The sequence below is a fragment of the Amphiura filiformis genome, chromosome 8, assembly GCF_039555335.1.
Source record: "Amphiura filiformis chromosome 8, Afil_fr2py, whole genome shotgun sequence".
In the NCBI taxonomy this organism is placed as follows: Eukaryota; Metazoa; Echinodermata; class Ophiuroidea; order Amphilepidida; family Amphiuridae; genus Amphiura; species Amphiura filiformis.
In genome coordinates this window covers 56,106,230-56,124,442 of record NC_092635.1, presented here as the reverse complement: position 1 = coordinate 56,124,442, position 18,213 = coordinate 56,106,230, and the positions used below count along the sequence as shown (strand labels likewise).

General features: G+C 36.9%; 1 protein-coding gene across 2 annotated transcripts in view; it reads right to left on the bottom strand.

The window, feature by feature from the left end:
* Positions 1-7,083: 7,083 nt before the first annotated feature.
* Positions 7,084-18,213, bottom strand: part of LOC140159254 (suppressor of tumorigenicity 7 protein homolog) — an 83,842-nt gene continuing 72,712 nt past the window's right edge. For both annotated transcript variants that reach the window (XM_072182663.1, XM_072182665.1), the window contains exons 11-12: positions 11,684-11,823; positions 7,084-11,025 (exon numbers count right to left, since the gene is read on the bottom strand). In XM_072182663.1, the coding sequence (XP_072038764.1) occupies positions 10,930-11,025; positions 11,684-11,823 (236 nt within the window). In that variant the 3' untranslated portion in view covers positions 7,084-10,929. The remainder of the gene's footprint in view (positions 11,026-11,683; positions 11,824-18,213) is intronic.

The following is an 18,213-nucleotide window of genomic DNA, read 5'->3' as shown; positions in this document are numbered from 1 at the left end:
TTATAGGCTTATTAGTTTGATTTCTTTTTCATGTTGATTTTTTTTACGTTATCAAATTATGCGACTCGTAGGTAAACTTTTGTTTGCTGTGTATTTTTGTAAACTTGATGCGTGCACTTTTTAAAAATAGCTACGGTAACTTGTTTTTGTTGCTTGAGTTTGATATTCACTTAAATATATTTCACTAAATTTTGTTTTTATTATTCACATCAACATAGGCCTATTGCAGTGTTTGTTTGAAACTGTGTCTTATTTTTTATCACGCAAATATTAATGCTTGTTACAAATTATTATTGTTATAATTATTATTATTAATTTATTTTACACATTTAGTATTTTAATTCATCAATAGGCCTACATGCTTCTTATAATATTCCTACTTTTAACTTCTTTAATTGCAATTTTCCTCAAGTTGTTTTCTTTCAAGTGTTTCTTTGTTTCTTCCATTCTTTGCATGTTTATTGGTTTCTTCATGTTTATTTATTTCTTATTTTTTTTATTTATTTAGTTATTCAAATAACTTGACCACCAATTAATAAAAATGTATCTTATTCATCATGTTAGTTTATTGAATTATACTTTGTTTACTTATCATGTTTATTTCTTTTACTAACAAATTTATTTTATTCATCTAATATTTCCTTATTTTTAAAGTGCAGTTTGTAATTTCCCCCCTAATCCCTTAAAAAGCAAGAAATAAAGAATATTAATTGAATAAATCAAGAGAATATAAAAATATGGCAATAAAAGCAAAACCGGCAACCCAAAACCCCGGTACTGAGCACCCAGGCACAGTCGCGTAGTCACACCGGTGTGACTCTCCTGCGAAGTCACCGCGCCGCGAAGTCCCTCTGTAGAAACCTGGCTGGCTAGCTGGCTATTTCGGACCGGCGATATGGAAAACCGAGGTGTAGTTTCCGATGGAGTGACATTCTGGTGACATCGGCGTCACACAGATGAGAATCTTGCAGTGTACATGTACAATGTATATTGCTGATATGTAGAATGTTATTTTTGATCATATCAATATTTGATAATAAATATTTTGGATGTACAATAATTGTGTTTTATTGTTAATTCTATGTATTCTAAACTGAGCTCAAAAAGAAACTTATAATTTTTCACAAGGTCATATCTTGAAATCCTGTCCATCAAATTGAACCAAAATTACACACAGATTTACTTCAATACTCTACTCTTAACACATGTCAGTAACCAAGCAGTTATCCAACTGACACAACAGCAAAATGCACTGACATGGGACAGCTTCCTGGACCACATTCACAGCCCAGCCGTTTCATGAAAAAAGTGTATGAAAAGCAGAAAGCAGCACCGTTTTATCATCTGTGCAAGGATCTTGTGTGCATTCTCACAGATTTTTTGTCCTGGGTGCCAAATGTTGGGCTGTGAAAGTGAAGGAAGTCCAGGAAGCTGTCCCATGACAGTGCATTTTGCTGTTGTGTCAGTTGGACAACTGCTTGGTTACTGACATGTGTTTTGAGTAGAGTATTAAGGTAATCATGTGTGTAATTTTGGTTCATTTTGATTGACAGTATTTTAAGATATGACCTTGTGATTCACAAGTTGTAAAAAAATATAAGTTTCTTTTTGAGCTCAGTTTAGAAGTAGAAGGAGGCAAGAACAGGGTAAACAAAATTATCTACCAATGACATACTCCACACAACAGTGAGTGTACTTTGCAAAAATAATAGTGAGCTCTCCAAATGTAAAATCTACAATCAAGAAAATAAATAGTTGGCACATCTTGACAACATGTTGGAACTTTTCATTGCGCTCCGATACCATAAAAACTTGATAGTTAGCATATGTGCTTACTATCGAGCGGTTTTAAAACATGCAAACATGAAGAGCCCCATCCACAAAAGTGTAAAGGGTTTTGAGCAAATCATCGATACACATAGTTATATACGAACAAGTAAACCTGCAAATGTGTGTCTCAACCCCATTAGCTCAGTTGGTAAAGCGCCAGACTTTTGTACAATTTCATGTTTTCAAAAATACATATATGCTAACTATCTAGTTTTTACGGTAGTTCAGTGAAATCAGTACAAGTATTGTTGATGAGAAGCAAGGCATTAGCCAGAGGGGTGTCTTTAGGGTGTCCAAAATACCTGATTCTACAAAATCAGGGTGTCCACTTCCTATTCACTATATTATAAAAATCAGAATTTGAGGGTGCCCAAATTAAAAACAGGGCGTCCAAATGACACCTAGATACCCCTCTGGCGCCTTGATGAGAAGTACAAACCTTCCCCTTTCCTCCTCAATCAATGTTGGGGAGACTGGAGAGCCCGATGGAGAAAGTGCTTTCATCAACATTGAACTGATGAAGAGGGGTGGCCATTTACATTTAGTATGCCAGAGTGTGCCAAAATTAAGTTCACTGATTGTAGTCTTTTGTACAGCACAGACAAGGCAAATTTTACATGCATAAGTGTGTGCGCACTTCTGTTAACTTCCGTACGCATATACGCTGTCAAAGTGTGGATTCATCACAGATTAACAACGGTTGGCTCCTGTACAAAGGTCTAGGAAGAGTTGTTGAACATAATATGAAACTGGCAATCTACTCAAATGTGCCTCATGAATCTGTCACCAAACGTAGTCTATCATCGCATTAGGCCAAAAAAACCTGTAGCAGGTCAAAAAAGTCAAATGCGAAATCCGTTTTTTTTTAAATCCATGTCTTAAAATGACAAAAATACCTTTTTGCTGCAAATTGGAATGGGAATATACAGTGGGTCTCTCCAACACACACACACACACAAAATCATATTCTAGAATGTTTATGATCCCCTTTCAACCTGCAGATTAAAAAAGTTTTTCACTATGCTTGTTTGTTGTGTAATGTGTAAATGTTTACTCCAGTAGTGTTTTATATTATTTTTGTGTGATTTTTCCGTTTTGTTTTTGTTTTTTTCTTTGAAAAGTAAAAAAAAAGCCATCAAAACGTAATGCTTGCCGCTAGAGGAAACAAACTTGTTTTTTTTTTTTCCTTACTGAAAACAGACTAAAGCTGTTTAATTCAATCAACTAAATGTGACTACAACATGTGAGGCTCATGTGATGAGATTACGCCTAATCAGAAACAAAAATAAAACAGATACATTCATTTGCTTTTTAGTTATTTTTAATGTGCTTTTTTATGCAACATTAACCAGAAAATATTGGTAAGCTAAGCTTACCGAACCATTATGACATTCGTTTTTTGTAAACTTTGCAAAGAACATGTAAATATTACGCATTTCACACAACTGAAATTCCCCTGCCCTTTCTCTCCACAGAACTGACCCGAGTTCCGATTTTTTTTGAAATGTTAAAAATAAATAATCTATTTCAACTGGTTTTATACTAAAATGGTTTGTCAAAAGCAACCATAATACAATTGTAGAACTCCCAACTATGGAGTAAATACACAAAGTTTGGAGTGATTTTGTAAAAATTAGAGGGAAATTTAAACATAAACCATAAAATGCAGATTTTAGTAAATGTGTTTCATACATTTTAACATTGGCAGAAAGAATAATAATGTATTGATTATCACTGTATTACACAATGCATCCAGAGGAACAACTGTTTGGAATTTAAAGAAAAGGTAGGTTCAGGACCCGAATGTTGAAGGAAGGAATCTACAGAAAATCATGAATTTCTTGTTTCTCTAGATTCTGTTGGCAGCTTTCAAATGAGTCATTCGAGTTTCAGTTGAATGCAAAATAAAAGTTGATGTCACTTGCGATACCCCAGACAATGGTCTGATGTTGTAAGAATAAAGAGGAAGCCCCGCTAGAGCAGTTCTTCTGCAGTGAACCAAACCTGCCTGGTTATCAAATTAATCAGTGACAAGGTTAATTGATGTTTTGATGTTATTGCATCAATTAGCACCTATCAAATTCAGAAATAACTTTGACACTGATTAATTTGATAACCAGGCAGGTTTGGTTCACCCCAGAAGAACTGCTCTGGTGGGGCTTCCTCTTTTAGTGTAGATGTTCAGTATTAACATTGCTACAGTGACTAAGTTACACAAATACATCCCAAGGACCAAATATCACAACCACACACAACCACCTGGTACACATGGTACAAGCTAAAAAACACATCATAAGCCTCACACATACCCACACAAAACACTTGACCGGTTTAGGGACTTGTCATGAGTGTGGGTGCTTACAATGTGTACCAGGTATTTGTTAAAAACATGGCCCTATTCTTGTTACATTATGATATGCACATGCAATGTTATGGCTTTGGATAAACTAGCAGCAAGTGGCCTTATTGCATATTAATGTATTTCGAGGGATTAGTACCAGAAAATCCTATCTGCAATAGCTGCCCTATAGGCATTTGACCATTTCTGCATTCTATATTGTACACAATCTAAAAATATGGCACTTGGCAGCTATTGCAGATAGGGCTTTCTTTCCCTAAACCCTCATTATGTATTTGTAGCATAAAATAATATGTAGGAGAGAAAGTAGACATCGGAGGTTTGGAGCAAGAAAACTCTATCGGCAATAGCTGCCAGGTGTCAGATGTGTACAATATAGAATGCAGAATTATCCAAATGTCTATGGGGCAGCTATAATGGTAGATAGTGCCTTCTGGTCCTAAATCCACAATTTGAACTATTCTCAATTTAGAAATTGAATGACCAGGCAAGGACTGATGTTACTTGAGGCATCTTGCAGTTGAGATGTCCAACTACAAAGGTGGACAAGCTGAAGATGTTTCTATTGAGTCAAAATATGGTGGCCAAGTTGAAATCCATACACCCCCTATGGAAGACATGACCTACCACACAGGGGTGTAGATTTCAAATGGAGTCATCCATTCAGGTCACCCCATTTGAAATTCACACTCCTTGTGTGGAGGATTAAGGTCATGTCTTCCACAGGGGGTGTATACATCTCAAATGTAATAGCATATTCTTGTGTTCTCCTGGTGATAAGGATCAGAATGGAATGCTACAAGTATAGTACTGAGAAAGTAATATTTCAAACATTGCATGTTCTCATACTAACAAGAATGAATGTATACCTGTATACACTTCATGACACAATTGGGCTATTCCATTTGAAATCCACACTACCCCTGTGTAAGATTTTGGAAATATCTTCCACAAGGGGAGTATGAATTTCAAATGGATTTAACACATTAGCAGCACTATTTGAAACTCACCCTCCCTCTGTGGAAGATTCATGTTGAATCTTTCTCAGAGGGTGTATGAAATTCAAATGGAGCTGCCTAAATGTGCTAATTACATTTGAAATTCATACTCCCCCTGTGCCAGATATTTCCATAATCTTCCACAGGGGGTGTATGGATTTCAACTGGAATAAGCTAAATCGGCATTAAAATTCGCAGTGCATTGTCGAACAGTTTTTGCAGTTTTGGGACACTTCGCCCTCTGACCTATCGGAGAAATCAAATATTTCCAATGATAAATTATTACAATAATATATGAATGAATAATAAGTAATTTCCCTGATAGGTCAGAGTTCAAAGTTCAAAACTGCTCAGCGAAAACCGGAAGTTGCAATGCCGACAGGGTTATAGCCCAATGTTTTGGATCTGTAACAATTTGTTGATAACATGGCTCCTGTTGTTTAGTAAATTACAATGGAGTACTTTTTTGGTATCTCAGGTTTGTCACTATAAAACTGAAAAACCCAAGACAATGAGGCCAACAATTTCACAATAAACAAATAACTCAGTTGAAAGCTGCACAATTATCACAGATAGTGAGATGTACATCGCCACTACAGCAAAGTTGAAACAATGGAAGGCTTGAAATAATAACATGGCTATTTGTGGTGTGATTAAGCAAAATCAGTCTGAAATTGGACATATTCAATTATCAGTTTCTTATAGGATTGTAGAAAGCATTTGCAAAGCCACATTTTGTAGAAAACACCATTGAAATTGGAAAACCAGTTCAAAAGATAAAACAGTTAAACTGATTTTCCAAAACAATAGGAAACGAAAAGAAAAATATTTCCTTTGTTTGGTTATATCTTAAAATCAATATTTCCTAACTTCTGACTGATTTTGCTTGATCACATCACATTTGTTATCTATGTTGAATAAAGGATATAAAAACCCAACACAACACATTTTTGTGGGGGCCAATGGGGGGTGGGGAATAATATTAGAAATAACTGCTTGGAATGGTTTCTGTCCATTTTAAGTTAAAGTGAATGAATCCCACAGGCTGTTTTCGCTATTTAACATGGAGTTTAAAGTCATAATATGACTTCTTGTCGAACTTTGCTCTGTAGACCTACAAACACAACAACTTTAGCCGATTCCATTTAGGTCCAAGTTGGGACTTGTGTAAACATTATAAATATGCCAAAAAATCAGGTTTGAAAAAATGATAAACAAATTTCCTATTATAAGATCATACATATTGCTGTAAGTCCAGAAAGGAGCAATTAAACAGGTAAGGAAAGCCCACAGGGGGCACCAATTAGAAGAAGGGTGCTAATTTGGTAGCCTAAAGTACTAATTCACCTTTTTCGTAATTGACCACTTCGCGTTTGACTCTGCTAACTCCAATTATGCCGGAGTTAGCTAAGCAGAAAACTGAAAGCGTGGCCAAAGATGTAAATTACATACTCCCAATTACGCAAAGTTAATTTGCCAAGTAACTATAAGGACTATCTAGCTGAGACTTGATACATGTAGTACAAGTACAATAGAAGTACCGCACTGACGCGAGTATAGTCCCACCCCGTTTTTTATTTTTTCGGTTTTGTAGTGTCCCTGGACCTAGACCTAAATGCTAGGGTCATTCATGGTTGACCTAAAAAATAAAATAAAAAAAATTCAAGATGTTTTGTATTTTTAATATGAAAATTGATAATTTGTTTTCATGTCATACTCTATGAATGATTTCAAAATGCATTGAATTTTAATGCATTTTGAAATCATTAATAGAGTATGACATGAATACAAATTATCAATTTTCATATTAAAAATACAAAACATCTTGAAATTTTTTTTTTTTTTTTTTTTTAGGTCAACCATGAATGATTTTTTTTCTCGAAAATTTGGGGGTGGGACTTTACTCGAAGGTGGGACTATACTCGCGTCAGTACGGTATATTAGGTTTAGCATTTTGCTAATTTTAATCTGCATCATTAATAAGACGCTATTAGAGTTCATTTTAATTTTTCAAGAAATTATCCCTAAATAATTATGCAGATTAAAATGAGCAAAATGCTTTGTACCAAGTCTCAGCTAGATAATCCTTTTAGTTACTTGGCAAATTACCTTTGCATAATTGGGTGTATATAATTTACATCTTTGGCCTCGCTTTCAGTTTTCCACTTCGCTAACTCTGGCCTAATTGGAGCTAGCAGAGCCAAATGCCGCCAACGGCAACAAAGTGGTCAATTACGAAAACGGTTTATAAAGATAATGTAGACCATTATTCCAACTCAGAAGACACAAGCAAACTTGATAATTACCTTCAAAGTTACTATTAACTTAAATTTGGTACCTTATATGCCATGTGAAAAAAAAAATTACAAATGAAATAAAATGACAGGAATAGTTGGCCGGTAAGAGAAAAAGGTCAAAGGTCAGATACTGGTAGGAAAGGAAGGGAAAGGGAGTAAACAAGCAACAGGGTAATTTCTACAACACATAGCTATCTTTTACACAGTACTTTGTGTGCCACTTCCGGATTTCAAACAATTTTTATGTACGTGCTTTTTTACCGATGCAATCCATCTTGTCAACATATTTATATAATACTGTACTCTTACTTTATTGGAGTTACAATTCATACACATCGTTATAATTTCTACATACTGCTGAACCCTTGATAACTATAGACCGTCCCTTTGTATTATATTATCCATAGAGGGCAACATTACCAATTTCTGTACTGTGCCGTGCTGTTTTTAACATGTTCACTACCCATAGTACCCTCCTTCAGTGAATAGCTTAAGCTGCTTCACAGGTTTAATACATATAGGGATGGTATCTAGTTATCAATTATTCAACAGTATATGAAGAGCTTATTTCCAAACCGTGTTAAGTCCACAACCATAAGTTTCTCATTTACTTGTGTGACACAATCACAATTTATACTTTGACAAGTTCGACATTAGCAACAATAAGTTGTACCAACAACAAGCCATTTACCACAACAATGCTGGTTAACAATATGCAGACTATTGTTCTCATTTGGGAATCAAAGGCCTGACACAGTACTGTTACTGTGCATCCATCCACTGTTTGCTTTGTAATGGTGCATCCAACTGAAATTATAATACCTATAGCATCACAACCCATAGCAATATCGCACAGGTAAATCAGACACATGTGTTTGTGGACTTAACACGGTTTGGAAATAAGCTCTTCATATGGATATCACAACGATATGAATACTGTGGTGTGTACCACTGCAGCACACCATATGCTATTATTCTCCAGATTATGATAAATCATTTCTAGCAAGAAAATGTGCATTTTGACCAATTTCCTTGCAAAGAAACTGAGAGAACCAAAATGTTTTAGGTAGTGTGCACATATTTATCTGACCTTAGTTCCAAAGGGCTATTCTAGTTGATATCCATACACCGTACCACATGACCTTAATCTTCCACACAGGGAATGTGCATTTCAAATGGGGTTACTTGAATGGGTGACTCCATTTGAAAATTACACCCCCTGTGTGGGAGACTACGGTCATGTCCTCCATAGGGTGCATGGATTTCAACTGAATAACCCAAAGCCTGAACTACTCTCCATAGCTTGTAGTTCAGCACACACTAGCTAACATATAAATACATTGCATCTGATTACAGATAGAAATAAGAGAAAATCCAGACTCCCTGCCATCTTTTTTTGCAGTTATGGAGGAAAATTTGTGGGTATTTGTGTTTGCCCAGAGTGAAGTTGGAACTAATCGCTACTTAGGCGTGACACTCACAGAGTAGAGGTATATGATAATACATCATGGAGTTGCAAGCAGCACAAATGCACATTTATCGGAAGATACCATGCAGAATTGTTTAGGTTTGTTTTGTTGGCAAGGATCCAAGTACACTTTCTCCATGGCCGATGGCTTTATCACACAAGGTGCAGGGCCTAGAAATCCGTAACAGTGTGCACAAATCCATTTGGATTATCACAAAAGAATTTTGATACAATCCTCGATTTGGGGGGATTCAGTTGCTTCAAAAATGAGATGTATTATGCATCAAGTAGGCAAACCATGGTCAAACACAGCACTTTATGCAAGGCAATTTTTCCTTGCTCTGGCCTCTGTAAACTGTCCCCAGTATCTGAATGTTTATGTGAATCCACATGGGTCCACGCAATTAATGTTTTATGTGAATCATTGCGCGAATCGATTTGCGGATTCGCATCGGATTTCTGAGCCTGGGGTGGCATAGGGAATCCAGATTTCCATTATTATCTATTCCTGTGTCTCGGATACAACAACATTTTAGGGCTCTTCCATTCAAAATCCACACTCTTCCTTGTGACACTGCTATCTCATTTCCAGCTGAACTATATATGGTCAATCCCAGTGTATTATTTTGTGTGATTTCTGCTCAAATCCAGCTGAAAATGGTGCAAAGTGTTGAAATCCAATTGGATTTAACACCAATTGGGCCCCAAATTAGGAAATTCTATGCCAAATTCAAACATCTTGCACACCTTTTCCATTGTTTTTGACAGAAAAGTGTTGGCTCTGGAATGGCTCAAAAAATTTGGTTGGAATTCCAATTTCTTTATGGGGAGTATGGTTTTTAAATGGAATAGCCCATTTCAGTGTTAATGAGATAAATATGACATCTACTAAATCAGAGTTGCCAGTCAGTGTTGTCAAAAAATCCTGAAATGACAAAAAATTTCCTGAAAAATGTACTTTGCCCATACATTTTGTACAGGATCGTCCAACTAAAATTTCCTGAAATCAGGAAATTTCCTGAAGACTGGCAACACTGCTGAATGTAATAAATACTTCTAAAAAATTGCACCTTCAGTAACCAGATGACTCAGTTATCAACTGAGCTTAAAACAGTATGTATGCTAACGATGTAAGGCTTGAATGACAATTTCTAACCAGATAATGCTAAACTTTATCCTGTTAAAGTTTGAAGAAATCTTTCAAATAAAACGTGGTTTCGACGGACTGCAACCCAAATTGGATCACCACCCTGTTTGCATGGAAGATGAAACGGGCAAACAAACAAACAAACAAAACAGCAGACTTTTCTTTCTTAAATAGCAACAAACATAACCTTAAAATAGTACAGAACCAAACCAAGACACTTTTGACGAGAGACAATTTCTGTCTTGGGTCAAGGGTCATCTTGGAGAACTACAAGAACGCAGTAATTGAGCACCTCATTTGATATTTTGGAAGATATTTTGGCGTTTTAAAACTGCACCACCAGAGAGACAATACAATGCGATGACGAAACCGGTATGGTATAACAAAATTGACATGAGCACACTGTGTTTTGTTGTAGTTTTATGTATTGTAGAGAACATTGTTACTTCACAGTTAATATATGCTACCAACTGTTGAACAAGATGTACTTATTATTACCAAATGTCCTTTCATCAACACAGAGCGCACTGCCAAATTTTGCATTCCACACCTCAACCATTTCCGTAAAAACTGGGAAGGCCAATCTTCCAATGTTAGCTTCTTAATACAGTTTAACTCCCAAAAAATTGTTTGTTTTAGTCAAAAATTTTACATCAATATAACACTGACTTAGGACCATAGCACCTAAGACTATCTTTTCAGGAAGAAAAAACTGGTCGTTACATGACCACATCCAAGAATCCACAGATCCTTTTTTCGTTGATCACACGACGACTAAGTAAACATGCGATTGGTCAATTTTTGGTTGACCTAGGCATTTGATTGGTCGGTTAGAGTCTAGTAAGCTGCTGCCAGAGACTTGCAGGTACAATACTTTCCAGTTTTTCCAAAAGAAAACTGAATGGTGCCGACAACGACGACAGGAACTGTGTAAAAAAAAAAGGCAAAATAATTGGAATTAGAATAAACACACATATTCAATCATATAATAGCTGAGTCCTGGTTCCGGCTAAGTTCCAGCTTAAGTCCTGCTACCAGCACTTTAGAAAGTCCTGCTGGAACCAAGACTCAATCTGGCCTTACCAGACTTTTTTTCCTTGATTTTAAGAAAATTATAAAAAATTTCCTGAAAATACTCTTTAATAACACCATTGCCAAAATTCAAGACGGCCTTCTTCATCTTGATCGAGACATGTACACCCACACCAGAAAACAAGGCAAAATACTGTAAAAATTATGACCCCGAAGTCAAATTACAAGAAAAGTTGGCGAAATATCAGGAAAAAGATACGATATGGCACTGTATTTTGTTGAAAAATATACTGAAACGGTCAATATTTTGAGTGAAAATGAGCTTGCATTTTCACAGATACAATGATGTAGTATTTTCTGTTTAACTTTCATACGGCAGTGACGCTGTGTGAAGGACGACACATTGGGACAAAAATTATTGCCCGATTCCTGAATTTGTATCCTCAACAGGTCACATTATGGCACTCACGTGCGTGGAATGACACCCGTTGCCCGCTATATTTCACCCTTGGCTACTAGCCCCCTCTGACTTGCATGCCCTGGATTACTTACTGCTTTGGCTATGACTCCCATGGGTTCAGGGAACTGATGTGTGAGCAATGCCAGTAATGCTGTAAACGTACAAAGACCAGCTGTAAAAAGGATGAAGAAAGGCAGCTCCTTTTTGGGATATACTGAAACTTCATGGAACGCTGTAATAACAAATGGTGATAGATAAAATCGCAAGTTTTTAAAAAAGAATTTAAACAACAGTCATAACTCATTATACAGTTACACAGTGCTATGAGGACAAATGGACATTTACACAAGCAGGGTTGTGACCAACCTAAATTTAGTGCCGGGTAATTTACTTACAAGGAAACACCTGTCTGGGACATGTGTTAGTGCACCACCTATTGACCAAACTGCGATACAACAATGGCTGTCGTGACCGATCGACTGAATGTTACGACGGCGTTGTATGTCGCTGCAAATTGTAGTTTTACATGCATTTTTTATATTTTACATTTTTCAATTTTGTCCTGGTCGGAAGGAAGCTTATTTTGATTGAGTGCTGGTCAGCAACTGCTAGTGGAGGACACTACCACCCCCCCCCCAAAAAGGTTTGTCTAATGCAGTGTGATTATCCATATCTACGAGGGGTATCAAAAGTTTTAGAAATGCCCAGAAGTGAAAGAGCTATATCAATGAAATTTTGTCAGTGCAATCACTGGTCCTTATGTACACTATGATGCAAAAATGGTCTCATAAGAATGTTTACTTTTTTTAAAGGCGCTAGATGTCAGTACCTGCCTATGTAACCACATAACCAGCAAAATGGAGAAAATTGAGGCATGTAGCATGATTAAGTTCCATTCTAAGGGTTACAGTGCCCAAAAAATCTGTGATGAAATAAAAAATTCATTTTCCAAAAAGCAACAGTGACAATATCACAATCACCACCGAAGATAACTTTCATTTCATCATCGATTTTCTGGGCACTGCAACCCTTCAAATGCAGGATCTTAATAATGCTGCTTGCCTCAATTTTCTCAATCTTGCAGTTTATGCGCAGTAACTGGGGCAGCAGGTTATTAGCATCTAGCGTCTGTAAAAAAGTAAACATTCTTATGAGACCATTTTTGCATCATAGTGTAAATAAGGACCAGTAATTGCACTGACAAAATTTCATTGATATAGCTCTTTCACTTCTGGGCGATTTCTAAAACTTTTTGATACCCCCTCGTATATGTGGTCTGCACTTTAACCCTAACACCCAAAAATCTTACAAAATCTTACGATGAAAAAATCTGCGCATGCATGAATCCCAGGGTCTGCGATGACGCAATCACCCTAAGTGTTATATGCGTACGGAATTGCTGGCCGGGCAGCAATAACCCGTGTAGCTACCGGTCCGTGATCGTGTGCTTGGCATGCGAGGGGTCAAAGGTTCGACTCCCGGGGTGCCAAGTCAAAATTCTTCTTCTCCTTGACTTTTTCGGATCTTCTTTGACTTCCGATCCCAAAAAGCAGGGTCCAGTGTTAGGGTTAACGGAAGAAAGCAAGGAAGAAACCCCCTTTGTTTACCTGGCTTCTGATGAAATTGATCTAGTTAAGCATTCTTGGAGCAGCTACACTATTTTTGCAAAGACCTTTCAAACTGACTGACCACTTATCCTGATCATCATGCACAAAGAACTAAACCACACATACATAATGCAATGCTACACGGCCTGTTTGGCGAATGAGGTGCCATATCGAGCAGTGCGAAGGGTCTTTACAAAATACTGTAGGCAAACAATTTTGTACTTCTTAACAATTAAGCATGTGGTTTTGATTCAATGGTTTGTTTCAGTTGAAATCCTTACATGCCCTTTTGAAGATATGACCTTAATCTCCCATACAAGGGATGTAGATTTAAAATAGAGTTACCCATTCAGGTAACCCATTTGAAATCTATACTCCCTATTTGTATGGGCGTTACCCATAGGGTAGAGCCATACTTCAATTTTGTTTTGCAATATTTGTTCGCACGTTTAACGGGTTATCTAGCCACTGTGTAGATTGAAAGTTGCAGGGTATATAGTATGTATGCGAATGAAGAAGTAGATAGATTTTCTATAATAATATGTCTTCAGGAGAGGAGAAATGTAACAAAAACAAAAACACCTAAGTCCGTCAAATGCACGAATAAAAATATGTGTATAGTATAGGCCTATGCACCATTGGGGAATTGCCGCAGCTGATTAGAGTCGTTCATTTCGTGCGGTACATGATTAGAGTCGTTCATTTCGTGCAGTAAATAGCGGGCAATGGGTGTATTTTTTGTTTGCTTTTGTGTTGCTTTTTGGAAATGCTCACGCTCTCTATAAAGTCGTTCATTTGTTTGCACAGACCTAGTCTCCTACACAGCCAATTTATGTTGGGCGATCCGAACAAACATTGTGATAGCCACATGTTACAGCCTGGCCCGAGGCACAGACTATCAAGTGTTTATTTACCAGTGACCTTCAATAAAATCAATACTGTAGTACAAACATGCTATATACAGGGTGTCCCTGAAAGAACTGTATCGTCGGAAACTTTGTTTGGGTATTTTAACGCCACAACTAAACAAAACTAAATACTGGGTGCAGTTGAGCAATAAATCAGCTATCACATACTTTTTGAATGTTGACAAAAAGACAAAATATTAAGATTAGAAATTTAATAAGATGGCATAATCACTGCGCATCATAATTTTTACTTCATTTACGGTATAAAACATACATCTTTTGACTCATTATGACACCAGATTTTTTTTCTTTTTATGAGAAACAAAAATCCTTCCAAACTTTACATAGAGCCAAAAATTTACAAGATTAATTTTTTTATTTTGGCATAACAATTTAGGGAATTTGGTTTTTTTTTTTTTTTGTTTGTTTTAATACGCAATCACTCGGGCACACCTTTCCAACGAAAAATGAAAACTTTAATCTCAACATTTAATTTTGAGCATGGAGAAAGGAAATCATAATTTCCTCTTTGCCTGTTTCTCCCTCCCCATTTTCCCCTTCTGTTTTTCTTCTCTTTTTTTTTTCATTTTGCTTTTCACCTTTCCACATTTTTTCTTCTCAGACAACCCTTGTTTACCAATAGTAATAAATTTTATTTAATTTATGACGACACAGCATTCTGTCATCCCTGTCTAGCCCCGCTCCAAAGGTCTGACCTGGTTGGTTAAACCGGCGCAGGCCAGATGTCAGAACTGCAAATCAAATGCAGCAAGGTAGAGGTTGTAATATCGTGCACATAGCTACCTATACCTTGCTGTGTATAGTGAACAGAGCACGTGTATTTTGCTCACTGGCAATTGATACAAACCAAAGGTGTCAATAAATGGGACAGTATGAATGGATCATTTTCGAAGTTTATGTTGTGATGAAGTTTGGAAGTCAACATGTGCGATGAGTATTTAGGGTCTACAGGGGTTTTAACAACATGGTGTTATCGCCTAAACTTGGTCAGTTGTATTTGTAGTTGATGTTCTTACAGAGCTGAATAGATTTCGGGGTCATCCAAGGTCACCCAGGGTTCTTCTGAGGTCAAATTACTAAAAACTGTCATATGGGCACGAAACTTGATGGGTATAGTCAACACTTAGAGTCAAATTTTGGAAGGTCATTTTGGGGTCATCCGAGGTCACCCAGGGGCATCTGAGGTCAAATTACTAAAAACTGTTATATGGGCACGAAACTTGGTGGGTTTAGTCAACATTTAGAGTCAAATTATTGGAAGGTCATTTCGGTGTCATCCGAGGTCACCCAGGGGTCGTCTGAGGTCAAATTACTAAAAACTATCATAACAGCATGAAATTTGGTGAGTACAGTCAACATTAAGAGTCACATTTTTGGAAGGTCATTTTGGGGGTAATCCAAGGTCACTCAGGGGTCATCTGAGGTCAAATGACTAAAATCTGTCGTATGGGCATGAAACTTAATGGGTAGAGTCAACATTGCTAGAAAACTGTCTATACATACAAAAACTTCCAACACACGGCTCTGGTTGTTTTGGTAAAGCAATACCAACACCTGTTGTGAACTCGACACCACGAGGGGATATCCCATATCCCAACCTGTGCTCTGGGCATCTTGTAAAACATAAACATTACACAGCTGTGCGGCCTATTACATTTCCATATTATTTCCTTCTTTAATCACCCCACACTTCGCCCATACATGGTTCTGAAAAGAAACTCACATTTAAACACAACCACTACCATACCATCACCCAACAACCTTACACACCAACCGCGTATGCCGAAAACCGCGCAACCCAAGAACCGCTCTATTTTGGAGTTTAAGTTCATGTCTTCCAGAAGGGGTGTAAGGATTTCAACAACTGGAATAGCCCATTTGCAAAACAAAACTTTTGAGTATATCACTGACTTGTCAATGATCATTGTGATTCAATGCTGTCACTAATATTATCCATTTATATTGTAATCAATTATCTTAAAGGTGAACCTCATTGAAAATAAAGTTATATATCAATGGAAAGCTTATAATGTCAGGATACTAAAAATTATTTTTTCCGATCTTTTTGATGGCCAATAAAGCTGAATAATTAAAAAATGATTGAATTTTTGGTCTTTTTAAGGCGCCCAAAAAGCACCCAAATCAATCGCTCTATGACCTTGAGAATGCTCGTGACGTAAGCTCAGGGTTCGCAGATCACGTGATCCTACTCGGAAACATGTAAACAAGACTTGCTTCCTGTACTTTGCAAGCTGCCCGGCAAGTCTGATTTTCACAATAAAGCTTGAAATTAGAGGAATCTTCAAGTTGCTGGTTCCTTCTATATATATTAGAAATAATAGAATTATCGTCAACACATAAATTTTTCCATAAATTTTTGACAAAATCAGTCATAACTGCCTGGGTATAATTGGGTAATTGAGTTTGAATTTCGCGCTGGGATCAATCCCATGCGCAAATGCTTGCTGCTACCGCTCATGTCACGGACTGAATAAACATGATCGAATAACAAATTAAATACTTGTTTGTGACATTCCCTATTCTTGATTCATTTAAAATATCTGATTAAAAAAAATATCGTCTTGCAGTAATCAAAAAATAATAAAAATTACCGATTTCATCAAATCCAGCCCATATAAAGGTTTTCATATTTAGCGATTATGTAATACATTCTTTCCACAGAATCGCGATTGAAAGAAACAGCTACTCGGGCAGATACTTTATTATAAAATAAATACAATTTAGGCTTAGTAGACCGTTATTTGATGGAATTCTGAAATCTGAATAAAATTAAAATATTGTCACTTGTGTCACGATTCTTTAATGATAGTACAATCAGTGTACGGTACTGAAAAAGTGAAACATTCATGTTTTATGGATTACCGAACACGATGCGTAAATAGCTGCTGAAGTGCAGGGACGGATATGCACAAACACAGCGACTCGCTTCGGGGCTTAGTCCTCTGGTAGCACTTGAGCTGCATGGGGTGTTTCAGCAGATTTGATCAATCGCTCCCTTATATTTGGAACATTTACAGGAATAAATTTTGCTGATGAAGTAGCAATAAGTTGGAAATATCAGAATGTGAATATCAAATCGGTCATTTTGTCTGCAAGTACAGTACAGTCGCGGATACTGAACACTCGGCGTAGTGAGACTCTGGTGAGACTCAGTCAGTCACTGAGCTCATCCCGTATGTATCTATATACGAGTTCGCCTATCATACATGACCGGCCATGACCGGTTGTAAAGCTAAGAAATAATTAAAAAATCCTGTACATGTACCTTATTCTATTCCTTCATTTTCTCATTGTGATAAGTTCATCTCAACTTGGTGTGACGATCTGAACTGGTAGCACTAGCAGTTATTTTTTGCAATCTGTTTTCATTCCGGCTCTTGGTGAATCTTCGTGCTTTACTGCAATATTCCCTATGCACATCGTGGATGGCTTGGCCTATCCCAAATCACCCGGCCAGCACTTTTACCATTTTAAAATCCACACACTTTATTCAGGAACTTCATTCTTGATTTGATCATGATATTTCCTTCATGTTATTCTTATTTTATTGAAGATATTTTTCATGTAAAGTAAGTTGACAATGACTGAATTCGTGCATTGGCCCTATGCATGCCACAGTAATACACGGACATTGTGTTTACAATCAAACCCGGGAGTAACTGTGTGTCCCTGGGCTGAAGGCATCAACGAAAGCGCCCAATTTTAACGATTTCGTTTTGTAATTTAGGGGGGGGGGGGTGCCAATATCCAATCTTTGCATGGAGATTATGTCTAGCCTGGTACGCTATGCAAATAAAAAATATTCTTTTCTGCTTCCTGGCATCATACGCTTTCCATTGATATATAACTTTATTTTCAATGAGGTTCACCTTTAAGAGTTTTTGGTAAACTCAAAAGGTAGATTATCACTAAGTCCATTCTCTGCCATGATTGTGTATTGCCAGACACATGGCAAACTTTGATTTATAACGATAATGCGCGGAAAGAGCTTCCATGTGCAAACATATTTCGTAATATTCAAGCTTACAGACACTAATACCAATGAATGCCATTTATTCCCTCATG